This window comes from Megascapheus bottae, chromosome 16 (assembly GCF_031878675.1).
Source record: "Megascapheus bottae isolate mThoBot1 chromosome 16, mThoBot2.hap1, whole genome shotgun sequence".
NCBI lineage: Eukaryota > Metazoa > Chordata > Mammalia > Rodentia > Geomyidae > Megascapheus > Megascapheus bottae.
In genome coordinates, this window is record NC_143524.1 from 44,784,469 (window position 1) to 44,799,640 (window position 15,172).

The 15,172-nt window shown below is 43.5% G+C and overlaps 1 protein-coding gene across 1 annotated transcript in view; it reads left to right on the forward strand.

Moving 5' to 3' along the window:
• Nucleotides 1-14,601: 14,601 nt before the first annotated feature.
• Nucleotides 14,602-15,172, forward strand: part of Pold3 (DNA polymerase delta 3, accessory subunit) — a 42,577-nt gene continuing 42,006 nt past the window's right edge. The window contains exon 1 of the mRNA XM_090348418.1: nucleotides 14,602-14,757. Within this exon, the coding sequence (XP_090204544.1) occupies nucleotides 14,698-14,757 (60 nt within the window). The 5' untranslated portion in view covers nucleotides 14,602-14,697. The remainder of the gene's footprint in view (nucleotides 14,758-15,172) is intronic.

Here is a 15,172-nt window from a genome sequence, read left to right on the forward strand (position 1 = left end):
TGTCCTACAAGGTAGAAATTCACTTATGCAAACCCTCACTAATGATGAATTAGGATGGTCACCATAGACAAGAATGCAGGATTAGCACATGTAAGGTATCTATTATCGGAGTTTAGTTGTCCATTTTTTATGCTGTCACAAAATATACAAGGCACCAAGAAGAGAAAATTAGTTTAGTTTGCTCTCTAAAGCATAGGGCTGACATCTGACTGGCTCCAGATAAGGGTCCTCTTGGATGTATCATGCCCCAGTGGATGATCAGATAGAGAAACAGAGAAAGTCAGAGGCTGAAAAAAATACCAATCTTTTTAAATGTATTCTTTTGGGTGGTACTAGTTTGGATTCAGATCCTTAGACTATGTTTATTTTTCTTCCTGGCACCAGGGCTTGAACTCAGGGACTTAGTTTATTTAATTATTCACTGCTGGTGCTCTACTACTTGAACCATGCCTTCAGTCTAGCTTCTTGCTAGTTAAGTAGCTATGGAGTCTTTCAGACTTTTCTGCCTGGGCTGGCTCCAAATCAAGATCCTTTAGATCTCAGCTCCTCCTTTAGGATTAAAAACAAGAGCTACCAACATCTCTCTGACACAATTGTCAACACCACCAAAAATTGTCTTAAGTTTGTGGTTGCTAGTTATGTGTCAATAGAAAAGTAACATACATTTTAATAAAGGAATATAATGTATGCAAAATGGATAGATCTACAGGGCCTAGGCAATGTGGGGCTCTGAAATGCAAGCAGCAATTGTTTCAAGGTAAGTCCACCTCTGCCTCCAAGAAGGAGAGAAGCTGAGGGGAAGGGACATCAGCTGCCCTAGGATGCTGCTGCCATGAGTAGTTACATGTTCAAAAACAATCTTTGGGCTGGTGATAATGGCTCCATAGTATAGCACTTGCTTAGCATACATGAGGCCCTGGTTCTATCCTCAGTGCCACAAACAACATAAAGTAAAACAAATTCAAATCAAATCCAGGGTTTCATGCAGGCTAGGCAAGTGCTATACCACTAGGCCACACTCCAGGCTTCCACCTCTTTCTTTTTGAAAGGTTTTAGAAGGTCTTTTGGCGCTCTTCCTGGAGCTTCCACTAGTACTTTCCTGAAAAGCCAAAGCATTATCCTCTTAGTCAGGTCGTGTTATCCCTCCCTGCGTGAACCGCCCCCTGCAATTGGCTGTTCTTTTTCTTGGGGTCCTAGGGTCCTCCATGCGATTCCTCTGTGTACAGGTCATTTGGGAGGCAAAGGCTGTAGGATTGCAGGCTGGCTTCCAACTTTGATCCTCAGATCTCAGCCTCCAGAGTAACTAGGATTACAGGTATGAGCCACCTGAGACTGGCCAAACTCAGTCTCAGATCCCTGAAGTTCAGAATGCGGTCAACTAGGCAATCCTCCGAGGCAAGATATCAGCTTGCTTTTTCTCCACCATGCACTGCTATTACCCATAGCAGACACATTGGTGGAAATGGAGCAATTCTGAGCTCTAGTCTGGCAACTCACTGTGTGATACCAACTCACTGTGTGTCCATAGGAAACTCTTTTCCATTTTGAACCCTGCTCCCTTGGCTCAGGGAAATGAACCAGCTGCTCTAGATATACTTATGAATTAGTAAATGTTTATGGAGCTTCTATATTGTGCAAGGAACTCTTTTAGGTGCTGGGAATCTTGGTAGCTCCTTCATTCTCTGGGCTTTCTTCATCTCATTTGGCCTCGCACCTTAACAGTGATGGATCAGTCTTGGCCTCTGAGACGAGACAGCAGAGCATCACCTTCTCTGCTGGGGAACTTAGATGAAATTGGGCAAGTTTCCTTTGAAGGTTTCATTGTTGTCTCTGTCCCTGCACATGGACCTGGGTCTGTCTCTCCTGGAGGCATTGCCTGACCAATGACAACGGAAAGGTTTATTTGTAGAAGCCAGGATGTCCCCATGACCCTTCTCCATCCACTGCTGGGACAGGAAGCCCCAGGAGGAAAAAACAAAAGATGAAACACTGGCTAACTTCCCGAGTGTTCAGCATACTCTGCGCTGGAGGACCCATTCTGCCCAATGAACAGTGTCATTCCACAACAGTTCCTTCCTTGAAATTGGGCCCCAGGCCCTCAGTTCCTTTCCTGGGGATCCAGAAGGACTTAGGTGACGCAAAAGAGGGAAAGGATGTGTGATGTTTTTGTCCTAAACTAAGCCTCCAGGTTTGGAAGGGATGGAGGAGAAGAGGATGAATTAACAGAAGGGGGAAATATTCTCTGGGATTAAGGAATCAAATGACTCACCTTCTCTGACCTTCATCTATTTGTTACTATGTCTCCAGTGGTTTCTGGCGAGAGGGGGGGATAGGAATGGGAAGAGATTTCCAAACCTTGTTATTTGGAAAGCTTTAACTGTAATACTCTCTTCCATCGGTCCCACCAACTTGGTTCACTTGCCTGAGAGTCCACAAATTGTGTTTAACATGTCAGCTGTCAAACAGCTGGCATTCATATAAATGAAAAGAAAAGAAAAAGAAAGCAAAACAAAAGGTGCCTCATCAGCTCTTCCTGCAGGGCTCTCTGCCTGAGGAATCACTCCCTCTAATCCATGGTAGCTGGAATGCAATTTCATAATTAAGGTGCGTGTGTGTGTGTGTGTGTGTGTGTATGTGCGCTCGCGCAGGCACATATGTAAACAGAACCTTGTGCCTGCTAGGAAAATGACCCACCCCTGGAACTCCACTATAAACTTTTTCTTCAATAACTAAAGCTTTTAAATGGAATATATTAGTCATAAAAATACACAAATAATTGTCGAATACAATGAGTTTCTGGAAAGTGCACCTTCTTGTAATCACCAGCCATGGGGATAAATGGAACACTACCAGTAGTGTTTATGCTCATTCCAGCTTCTTTATCCTGGAAAGGTAACCACTAATCTTATTTCTACCATTATAAATCATGTTTGCTGTTGGATACCAGTGGTTTATGCCTGTAATCCTAGCTGTTCAGGGAGCTGAGCTCTGAGGATCAAGGTTTGAGGCCTGCCTGGTCAAGAAAGTTCTGTGAGACTTTTATTTCCTAGTTGTTTTGAAGATGGATTTTTAGTGAGCTTTTCTGCTTGGGCTGATCTTGAACCTTGATCCTGCAAATCCTAGCCTCCTGAGTAGCTAAGATTATAGGCATGAGACACAGGTGCCTGCCTGCCTGCCTGCCTTCCACCTTCCCTTCTTCCCCTTCCTTCCTTCCTTCCTTCCTTCCTTCCTTCCTATCTTTCTTCTTTCCTTCCTTCCTTCCTCCTTCTTCCATTCCCCTGCCCCTCCTCGCTACTAGGAATTAAACTCAGGGTTGTGTGCATGGTAGATAGGCACTGTATCTCTGGGGCACAAGTGTTTTTCATTTTCCTATCAGATAGAGTTGACGTTTATATTCCTTTCCTGGATTAGTTTTGAGTCCCAGGACCGAACTATTATTGGCTACTTGGATACATTTCCAAGTTACCCTCAGTGCCTAAGGTCAGATATCAGTTGATAGTACAACTAAGACTACAATCTAGGGCTCAATGCATCAACTTCATGCTCTTTCCCTCCTCTCTGATTCTCTATGTCAACACTACCCATGTTTCTAAGCTCTGTAGCCACAGGATATATAGAAGAAGCAAAAGGTATGGAGCCTAGACACAGGATTCCCAATGCTGGCTTTGTTGCTTTGGAACTTTTAGGCAAGAAACCCCATCTTTGAGCGTTGGTTGTGTCATCCAAAAATAGTGGGGCTTAGGATTAGTGATATGGCTAAAGTGGCAAAGACCCTGCCTTGCAAGAGCAATGCTCTGAGTTCAAGCCCTGGTACTACCAGAAGTAGAAGGAGGAGAGGAAGGGAGGAAGAAAAGGGGGATGGGAGAGGAAGAAGGAAATTGAGAGAAAGAATGAAAAACAGCAAACAGAGAAACAGGGATAAATTAGAGGGTAATCTCAAATACCTCCTACCAGAACTAAGCTTAAGTGGTTAGTATACTAGTTTATCTAATGAGCACAAGGCCCTGAATTCAGAGCCAGTACTGCCAGCAAAAAAAAAAAAAAAAAAAAAAAAAAAAAAAGAAACAAACCACATCAAATGCCTCCAGGGGGTGTTGCTGTTTCACATATCCAACTTTAGTTTGTTCACTGATAATTTGCTTCCTCTTAATTAATTGTATAATGGAAACATTTATTTGCATTGGAAAGAATTTTTGTTTCCGTTTTCTTGAGCTTTCATTCCCATTTCTGCTTCTCCTTCCCCTGGTTCTTACTGTGTTATTTTTATGATGGCGTCTTAGGTTGCATTCCCAGCACACAGACACACTGAGTGTGTTCCATTTTCACAAAGAATTGTGTTCTTCTTTTACTACCCCTTGACTTTTTTTTTTTAACTTGTAGTCCTCTCAAATTTGGTCTTAACTTTTCCAATTTTTGTTGAAGGTCTGATCAAGATATATTTCACTTATAACAAACAGGTTTTCAAAAGTAAGAGTACAGGCACCTGTCAAATTATTTAATGGTAAAACAACTTGGCTTATGTCAGAAAGAATGTAATGACAAAACTTTGGCTCATTGTCGAGCATGTGGCTTGACAGAAGATACCAACCATGTCAGATGTGGTGATATACACCTATATCCCCAACGTTCCTGATGCCAAAGCACTGAGAGTTTACGGCCAACCTGAGCTGTGTCGCAGGACTCCATCTCAAAAAGTAAATAAATAAACCTATGACTCGATAGACATAATGTTTTATTTCATAAATTAATATGCATCTATGATATTCAAACCCTTAGCCTAATTTTGATTATGTTCTAAAAACTAAGTGCCAGTGATTATATAGATTCCCTTCTTGAATACTTGTTTGCTAAACATGTCATTTGAAATATGATGTAAAAATCAATGTCAATAAATTCTTTAATAAAATAAATAAAATTTTAAAAAGTAAATAAATAAAAAGCCTGAAATACTATTTTAATGGAAGATTACCTATTCTCTATATACAGGTAGTTTATTTAACTAAAAATGTGCCACAGATTGGCTGTTGAGGTCCTGTCTTCCTGTTTCTCTTCAGGTGAAGGAGCAGCAGCAGTTTCTCTTAGGAAATAGCAAAGGAGAGGTGATTCTGCCCTCTGCTGCTTATTTGTGGTATGTACCCTGCACCCACAAAGGGCTTCGGGAAAGACTTTTTACTGGGCTACTCTAATACTCAGTTCATGATTGGATTGTTTGAAACCCACAAAGACCTTTGATACCAACATACAGAGCATCTAGCCAGCAGCTGGAGAAAATGCTGGAGCAGAATCTAACTTCTGGTAAGTATCAGGGATGTGGTAGCACAAGACACACAAAGGTAGCTCCAGAGGGACAAGAGATGAGGAGAAAGGACTGCAGGGAGAGACACTAAAAGATCTTTGAGGCTGGGCTGGGAGTTTGGCCTAGTGGTAGTCTGCTTGCCAATCATGCACAAAGACCCAGGTTTGATTCTTTGGTGCCACATACATGGAAAAAAGCCCGAAGTGGTGCTGAGGCTCAAGTAATAGAGCTGTAGCCTTGAGAAAGTCTAAGGTCAGTGCTCAGGCCCTGAGCTCAAGCCCAGGACTGGCCCCCCCCCCAAAAAAAAAAATCTTTGAGGCTATTTCAGCAGGAAAGGTTGCTAGGATTGAGGTGGTAAAAATGAAAAGAGGTGGGAGGTCATAAGTGTGCCAGCCAATGAACAAACAGCAAGCATCAGAAATTGAATTTGAGTCCTGGTCTCAAATAAATTTTTTAAAATAACAATAAATAAATAGAAAAGCACGGCATGATGGTTCCAGTACAAGGGAGGTTGAGGCAGGAAGATTACCAGTTGGAAGTCTAGTCAGGGCTACAAAAAAATAATAAAAACACAACAAAAATGGGGGGGGGGAAACAGAAATGAAATTTTTTCATGATTTTTTTTATTATTAAAGAATTTATTAACAGTGATTTTTACATCATTTTTCAAATGACAGGTTTAACAAACAAGTGTTCAAGAAGGGAATCTCTATATACAATCACTGGCACTTAGTTTTTAGAACTTAATCAAAATTAGGCTAAGGGTTTGTATGTCATAGATATATATTAGTTTATGAAATAAAACATTATGTCTATAGAGTCATTAGTTTTTATGTCTATATAGTTATGTTTATATTTCCATTACCATGTCCATAGCATTGGGTATGCAAATATTGAGTCCTCACTCTTGTACTATTTGGATCTAATAGCCACATATTAAGGATACCATGCGCCTTTTGTTCCTTTGGTCTTGACTAGAAATGAAAATTTTAAAACAAAAGTGTAGAATGGAGTGGATTGAAAAATCAGTATAAGCTTGGTACTGATGGCTCACACTTGTAATCCACGCTACTCAGAAGGCTGAGATCTGAGGATCTTGGACCTGAGATCTGAGGACCACCCTACGCAGGTAAGTTTGTGAGACTCTTGTTTCCAATTAATCACCAAAAATGCCAAAAGCAGAGCTACTAGGCTTTACTAGAAATGCTCAGAGACAGTGCCCAGGCCCTGAGTTCAAGCCCCAGGCCCAGGGCATACATGCGTATACCAACACACACATACACGTACATTCAGTATGGGCAGAAAACCAGCTGGGTAAAATGAGATGTAGAGAAGAATGATGGTGTGAGACTTCAGGCTACTGAATTCTTTTCATAAAAAAAAAGAACGTCAATTTGATTACTCATTAACTCCAGATTACGGAGAGACCGGCAAATAAAAGGAAGAAAAGCAATTTAAAAAAAAGTTCAGAGGGAAAAACTATGAGAGAGGGAGGGAAGGGGTAACATTGTTCAAAAGGAAATGTACTCTTTACCTGATTTATATACCTGTAACACCTTGGTATATCACTTTTATAATAACAATAAAAAATTAAATTAAAAAAAGTCCAATGACTCCAGCCTGTTCTGACTTCCTATGAAATCAGGATACAAGGCAGTTTGTCAGTCAGGTGGATACTAAATGTTCCTCCCTAACCCCAGCTGGTCACCCCCACTCATCTATCAGCAACTCTACATGGGGTGTGTGTGTAGGGGGAACTAGGAAGTCTGAGTCCCAAATGCAATCAGTTTATGGCTGTGTGCTGGGAAAAATCACAAAACACCTCAGAATTCATTTTTTATCTTTAATTCATTCATCTGAACAAAGGGGCATTGGTAACAGTTCTCACCTTTATGCTAAGCCAAGCTATGTAGAAGCCAGTGTCTGACGTCAATCATCTTACTGAGTCCTTGCAACCCCAAGGCATGGCACTGGCCTCACCAGTACTTTTCAGGGGGGGATCCTGAAGGTCTAAAGGTGGGGCTAGAAAGGGACAGAGCTGTGGTGCAAACCCAGATTGCTTAAGCTCTAAGAATTTTTTTTTTCTTTCAGTCCTGGGGCTTGAACTCAGTGCCTGGGCACTGTCTCTGAGCTTTTCTGCTCAAGGCCAGCACTCTGCCACTTGAGCCACAGCTCTACTTCTAGGTTTTGGTTTTTGTTTTGGTGTTTAATTAGAGGTAAGAGTCCCAAGGACTTTCGACTGGTTTGGAACCTCAATGCTCAGATTTCAGCAACCTGAGTAGGTACTATTACAGATGTGAACCACCAGCACCCAACTAAGCTCCAAGATTTTATTCCCTTAAATCTCTCTCTCATGCACACACTCTCTCTTTTTCAGTAAATGGCTTAACTTGAAACATAAAGGCTTAAAATAACAATCATTTTTCTTCTTAGACCACAATACCATGGTAGAGTAGACTACTGTAGTCCCCAGTTCTGGTCTTGGACAACTCAGCTGACCTCTGCTGGGCTCCCACAAAGGTCTGTGGTCACCTGTTGAATTGGCTGACAGCTGGATAATCTAGCATGGCCTTGCTCACATATTTGTTAATTAATTCTCTAATGACTTCCTGTCTTCCATTACGCTTGCTTATATTCATTATTTAGTGGCTCTTGGAGAGAGAGAACAGGTCTCCCATCACAAGCATAGTTCTAGCCACAGCAAACCTTTATGCTATAACGAGGGTCAGAGTGGAGGGCCACTTTCAAAAGATGTAGCTTAAGGAAGGTAATAATTTGTAGGCATTTCTTACAGCCTGCTAAAACTGCTATGCTATACAATCTCTGTTTATTAGCAAGGTTTATCAGGTGTGATAAAAACTTACTAAACGTCTATGACTCACCATCCAGATGAAAGATGATGTTTAATTATTAGCACTATATTCTGCTAATATCTCAAACTCAATGTATGATTGTTATTTTCATTTTATAGATGAGAAAACTGAAGCTGAGAGAGGTTAGGTGGCTTGCCCATAATCATAAAGCCAGAATCTAAACAGAAATGAAGGGCTTTCAATATTTCCTCTCTGCTAAGAAAATTAAGACTTTATCTTGAAACCTATAGGGAAATAGCATCTTAAAAATGGTGTTAAAAATGTACTTGATCCAGGTGCTGGTGGCTCATGCCTGTAATCCTAGCTACTCAGGAGGCTAAGATCTGAGGATTATGGTTCAAAGCCAACACATGCAGAAAAGTCCCTGTGAGACTCTTATCTTCAATTAACTACTGAAAGACTGAAAGTGGAGCTGTGGCTCAAAGTGGTAGAGTGCTAGCCTTGAGCAAAAGAGCTTAGGGACAGTACCCAAGCCCCGAGTTCAAGCCCTACAACCGACCCCCAAAAATGGACTGGAATAGAGTAAGACATGGCAATTTTGGAACAAAGAAGAGGGTAGGGGAAAAAGGACATGACTTTTCTTTTTCTCTTTGGTGACAACAGACCTCAAATTCAGCTTCACTCTTGCTAGGAAGATGCTCTACCATTTGAACCATACTTTAACCCCACCTCCTTTTATTTATTTATTTATTTATTTTTTTTTTGCCAGTTCTGGGCTTGAGCTCAGGGCCTGAGCACTGTTCTTGGACTTTCTCAAGGCTAGAGCTCTACCACTTGAGTCTCAGCACCACTTCCGGCTTTTTTCTATGTATGTGGTACCAAGGAATCGAACCCGGGTCTTCATGCATGCTAGGCAAGCACCTTAACCACTAGGCCAAACTCCCGGCCCCCCACCTCCTTTTATTTGCCAATCCTGGGGCTTGAACTCAGGGTCTGAGAACTGTCCTTGAACACTTTTTTGCTCAAGGCTTATCACTCTGCCACTTGAGCCACAGCACCACTTAAGGCTTTGTCTGAGTATGTAGTACCAAGGAATCGAGCCCAGGGCTTCATGTATGCTAGGCAAGCACTCTACCACTAGGGTATGCTCCCCGCCCTCTAACCCTTTTTGCTTCAGCTATTTTTCTAGTAGGTTTTTCATATATGCTTTGACTTTCCTGACTGCAATCCTCCTATTCATGCTTCCTGGAGCTGGGATGATAGGCATGTAGCAACACACTCAACTTTTTCTGATTGAGATAGGGGGTGGGTTGTCTCATGGACTTTTAGCCTAGACTGGCTTTGACCCAAGATCTTTTCAATCTCCACTTTCAAAGTTGCTCTGTGAGCTGCTACACTGGTTATGAATTTGCTTTTTTAAGTAGAAAGACAAAAGAAACAACACTGATGCTAAGATAGGTCTGAAACAGGGCAGATATAAGAAGGTTAGAGATGTGATGGAGAAATCTCCTTGGGAGGGGAGAATAAAGAGAAAAGAGAGTCAGTTTGGGAAAGTCTACTATCTGACTTTTGACTCCATAGTCTTAGAAGAAAATATAGAAAGGGAAAACAGTGTACTTATTAAAGTTCAGTGTGCCAGGATTGTGTGTGCAGTAGCATTTGAAGCCTCCCTTTAAGGTCTCCCAAAACAATGTGCCTTGCAGGTCTCACCTGGATTGGAACCTGGGATTGGTTCCAGATGCTATCCCTGAAAGGCCACTCATTTTCTTCCTCTGCCTCCCTCCACCATTTCTGGTCAGTGGGCCTTTGAAGATAGCTTTACTCAGGGTATCAGTAATGCTTGCCTTGATAAGACTATACAACAGTTTCAGTGGTAGAAGGAAAAGTAGACAACACCTTCTACAAATAGCACTCTAGTTCTTCAAAAGGGATCATATAGCAAAATGATGTTTAATTCAATTTCATCCATTCAGTTATCAGTCAACAAATATTTGCCAAGAGCCAATCCCATGGTAGCTTTGGCCAAGGAGGAGGCTGGGAATCCAGGGATGAAAAGGTCTTTGAAGAAGTCTCAGGCCATGGGAACCAAGGATCTATGTGTTGTCCTCACATGGCCTTTGTTTCTAAAGTCAGAGCCCCTTGCTGAAGACTAAATGGAGAATGTTTGCCTTGCCTGTTTCTGAAACAAACGCCTGTGGCAGTGTTTCCTCTTTCTGTTGCTTACACAGATATCAAGAACCTCAAGATCTTCCTCAACTCCACTGTGTCCTCATTTCCACAGGCGTAAGTGGTCAGAGTTGTGTTGGCTCTGTCTTCAGTTCTTGTTTGTCCTCACTCCTTTTTGATGCTGGTCCTGGGTTTTGAACTCAGGGGTGCTGACCCTGAGCATCTATTGCTCAAGGGTAGCACTCTACCACTTTGAGCAGTAGTTCCCCTTCTGGTCTTTTTAGTAGTTGACTAGAGAGAAGAATCTCACAGACTATCTCCCTGGACTGGCTTTGAACTTCATTGCTCAGATCTCAGCCCGGGTGACTGGCTGTTCCTCACTTCTTGACTCCCCGGGCTCTGGCTACTGTGCCTCTCATTTCTCTGGCCAACATCACCAGAGACCTCCTAATGGCAAAATCCAAGGCACTCCTTTCTATCTCTACCCAATTCTACTAGGAAGATGGCAGATGGCACAGCTAGTGATTCCTTCAGAAAAGCTCACTTTCATTTCCATGGTGAAAACAAAAAGAGCTTCTTAGGATTCCTTTTCCTTTTCAGTTCTCTGGGTATTTCCTCCTTTTTGTGCCCTTGAACTGCTAGTTCCTGAGGAATCTGTCTTCAGCTCTGTCTCTGGGTGAATGATAGCCCGTTACAATCTAAACTGTAAATTTCCCCCAGTCTAAGCTAGTAACTAAGCACAAACATGTCCCACAGGGCACATGGCTTACTGGATGTGGTGCCTTCTGTTGATTTCCTCTCCTATAATGTGGTTTTTAAACCATCACTACTTATCTGCCTCCAATCAGGGCTAAAAGAATCTCCTACTGGAATCTGTCTGTCTGTCTGTCTGTCTGTCTGTCTGCCTGTCTGTCTATCTAGCTAGCTAGAGAGAGAGAGAGAGAGCAAGCACTAGTCAATGAGCAAAAGCAAGACTCAGATACTGAGTTGGAATCCCAATCTAGGACAATAGCAACAACAGCAAAGCGATAAATTGAGCAAAAGTTCAGCCATTTAGTAATTACAAAACAGAATTGCTATGGAAAACAAAATCTGTGGAGGGTTGTTTTTGTTTTATTGTTTTGTTTCGCTGTTTTTCTGTTTTGAAGTGTTAGGGATCAAACCCAAGACCTTGTGCTTGGTAGGCCAGAGCCCTGTCATGGAGCCATATCCCTAAATATGCAGTTAATAATGGGACAAAATCTAGAGATAGTGATAGAGGTGAGCTATGGCAAGCACACCTATAGCTGTTTCTAAATTTAAGTTACAGGCTGGGGGGAGAGGGAGAAGATGGTGTATATGCTGCCGTAGCTGTTCTAAAGGAGGAGGTGGGAGAATCACAAATTTGTGGCCAACCTGACAGAAGCCCCAGGGTCTATGAGAAGCCCACAGGTGCTTGTTCTAAATCACCCTATGAGTTCTGCAAGAATGGGTGAGAAATCCATCAGTCACCAAAACTAAAGTAAGCCAAGACGAGCTTTGGGTGTTGGTTCTGTTTCACATTTATACCACTCATCCTGTCTCTGAACACACCCATACCCAACTCTTTTATTCTTCAACTCAATCACCAGAACTTACTTATTCTTTCTTTCTTTCCTTCCTTTTTTTTTTTAGTACTAGGGGTTGAACTCAGGACCTCATGCTGGCTAGGCAGGTATTCTTCTACTGAACCATGCCTCCAGCCCTTTTGCTTTGGAGATAGTTATTTTGGAGATAATCTTGCTTTTTAATCAAACTGGCTTGGACCATGAGTCTCCTACTTGTCATAGCTGGGATTCCAGGCATGGACTACCACACCTAAATATTTCTGTTCAGATCAGGTCTCTAGAACATTTTTTTTAAAGTATGTGTGCACCAATACTAGGGCTTGTACTCACGGCCTGGGTGCTATTCCTTAGCTTTTTTGCTCAAAGCTGATGCTCTACCACTTCTACCTCTGGCTTTTTGGTGATAAGAGTTTGAGTTTCCTGCCTAAGCTGGCTTTGAACTTTGATTCTCAGATCTCAGCTAGGATTACAGGCCTAAGCCACTAGTGCCAGCTTTTTGGTTCTGCTCTGTTAGCTTACCTGGAATCCTATCCCTGGGACATATGTGGTATCTTTGAAGTCCAGCAAGATGGTGGGTATCTTTAAGTTACTCCTCCAGGACTCCCTCCTTCCCTACTCTGGGTTTGGAGATTCTGCCTGAAAGTAGGTACTCTGTTTCCCATCCTGCCCCAACACCGACCCCTACCTGAATTCCAATCATTAGACTGCTGCCAATCATTTTGGAGAGTGATGCAGAGATGACGAGGAAGAAAGAGCAAGGTCAGCTTTCTCTGAGATGTGGAGGGTGAATCTTTATTCAGTGACTCCCACTGCTGGTACCACTTGACACCCACATCCCTAACAGTGTTCTATGGATTCCTTTGGCTACCAGATAGGCCAATTACTGGTTCTCATTTCTAGAAAACAGCTGTGTTGTCAACATGAGGCACCCCAGTCAAACCTCATCCTTAAAGAATAAGAAATATTCCTGGCATGAAAGTCCATGAGACTCTTATCCCCAATTAACCACCAGAAAACTGGGAGTGGTGTTGTAGTTCAAGGGGTAGAGCAATAGCCTTGAGTTGAACACACACCCCCCCACACACACACACGAAGTAGCATTTAAAAGCTAGGTAAAATGTAGTTTTATTTAGGCATTTTATTTGCTTCCTGTTTTTTCCCAAATCTACTTCTCTACTCTATTAGCCATAAAAGAAAGTTCAAATCACTTAGTTCTCTAAATTCCTACTTCAACTACCCTATTTTAAGCCACAAATATCTTTCACTTAAGAATCTCCATGGAAGCAGGGCACTGGTGGCTTATGCCTGTAATACTCTCTACTCAGGAGGCTGAGATCTGAGAATCGAGATTCAAGGCCAGCTGGGTGGCTCAGCGTGGTAGAGCACTAGCCTTCAGCTGAAGAGCTCAGGGATAGCACCCAGGCCCAGAGTTCAAGCACCATGACTGACAAAAAAAAATCTCCATGGACATGTAAGCTATATAAGAGTTACTGATTGCAGCTGCATTCTCAGCATTTCACCCAGATTGTACCTGACTCTTTGCAGGTTTTTGCTGTCTTGAATGCATACTGCAACAATTCTTTAAAGTGGGCACTATTATTGTTTCCATGCTCTAGATGAGGAAATATAATCCTGGTAGTTAAATAATTTACCTAACCTCACAAGGAGTAGCAAAACCAGGATTCAACTTCAGGCAGTGAACCCAGAGCCTGCTTGATTATCCACTATGCTACAGTGTGGGACAACACTGGCTTTTTTTGGGCTTGAACTCAGGGCCTGGGCACTGTCCTTGGGTTTTCTCAAGGCTAGGGCTCTATTACTTGAGCCACACAGCACCACTTCTGGCTTTTTTTCTAGTATGTGGTACCAAGGAATCAAATCCGGGTCTCTTCGTGCATGCTAGGCAAACACTCAGCCACTAGGCCAGACTCCCAGCCTATGACACTGGCTTTTGCTGAAGGCCTTTATTTCCTTCCTTCCTTTCCCCTTTTCTTCCTTCTTTCCCCTGTCTTTCTCTCCTGCTCTCCCACCTCTTATGTCTCTACTAAGAGGTATTTAAATTGAAATTCCCCAATCTGACAACCTTTCAAGTTTTCCTGAACTACGTTCACTGTGTCTTCTCACAGCCTCGATGCTTGTCCCAATTCTCAGCTCTCTTTATGGGCTTCTATTCTGCTGATGAATTTTTCCTTCCCAGTAAATGCTCCAGCCTCTCCCCCTCTCATTCCCTCCTCCAAAACCTTCCCTGGTGATACCTCATTCCTGAATGAGTGTTTTATTCCAGCCCGCACCACTCTTCTAAAAATGCATGTCTTTAATTGTTCGGTGCTTAGAAGGGACTGAGATAGAACAGGTACTAAACCTATTTTGTGTTGAATAGACAGCGAATAGCATGGAGGGACCAAATGGCGTTGCATGAGACCCAAACCCAGGGAATCGTGCAGTCGAGCCAGCACTGAACATAAACCCTGAGCCGGCAAGATGTCCAATTTACTAGTGGAAGGTCTGTGTCTCCTAGAAGTGAGGTATTTGGTCCAGAATTCACTCTTAAAGCGCCAGCTGCGTCCCTGAACCTTCGGGGCACTAGACTCCACCCGGAACATAGCCACGCCCGCTTGCTGCAGTCGTTTGCCACTCCGTAGCTCCGCCTACTTCAGCCTATGCGCTCCGCTTTCAGCACAAGTTTGGCCCTTACTCGGCCGCCGTAGCGCGTCGCCCCCGTTACCGTGGGAAACGACCCGGGACTCGGTAAGAAGCCAAGTCGTTTCCCGCCGGCGGGAGTCGCGCTTGCAGCCGTCAGACGCTTAGGGTCGGCGGTGCTCAACGCTGCAGCACCATGGCAGACCAGCTTTATCTGGAAAACATAGACGAGTTCGTCACAGACCAGAATAAGATCGTAAGGAGCCAGGAGTGGAGAAGGCGGGCATGCGCTGGGGCGCCGGGCCTCGGCCCCCGGTGTTGGCGGGCCTCGTTGGGAGCGGGCTGCGGGGGGAGGCCGGCCACCCTCGGGGCGTGGGCCTCGGGGCGAGCGAGGACCCTGGCGGAGGGCCTCGTGCCTGGGGTGGGCGTGCCTGGCGCTGGGCACCCGGCTCCCGCCTTTCCGGGCAGGCCCGAGGGAGGGGCGTTGCTGGTATTTCCTAGACGTCCCGGCACTGGGGCATCCCAAGTCCCAAGTTTACAGTTAAAGGAACTCAGTCTTTTCCGAGTTGCGAAACTAGTTGTTCGACGTCACGACCGGTTCCTCTTCCTGGAAATTTAAATATTGATAGAGGCTTGGCCGACGCCCCCGAGCTGGACTAATCCAGTGAGGG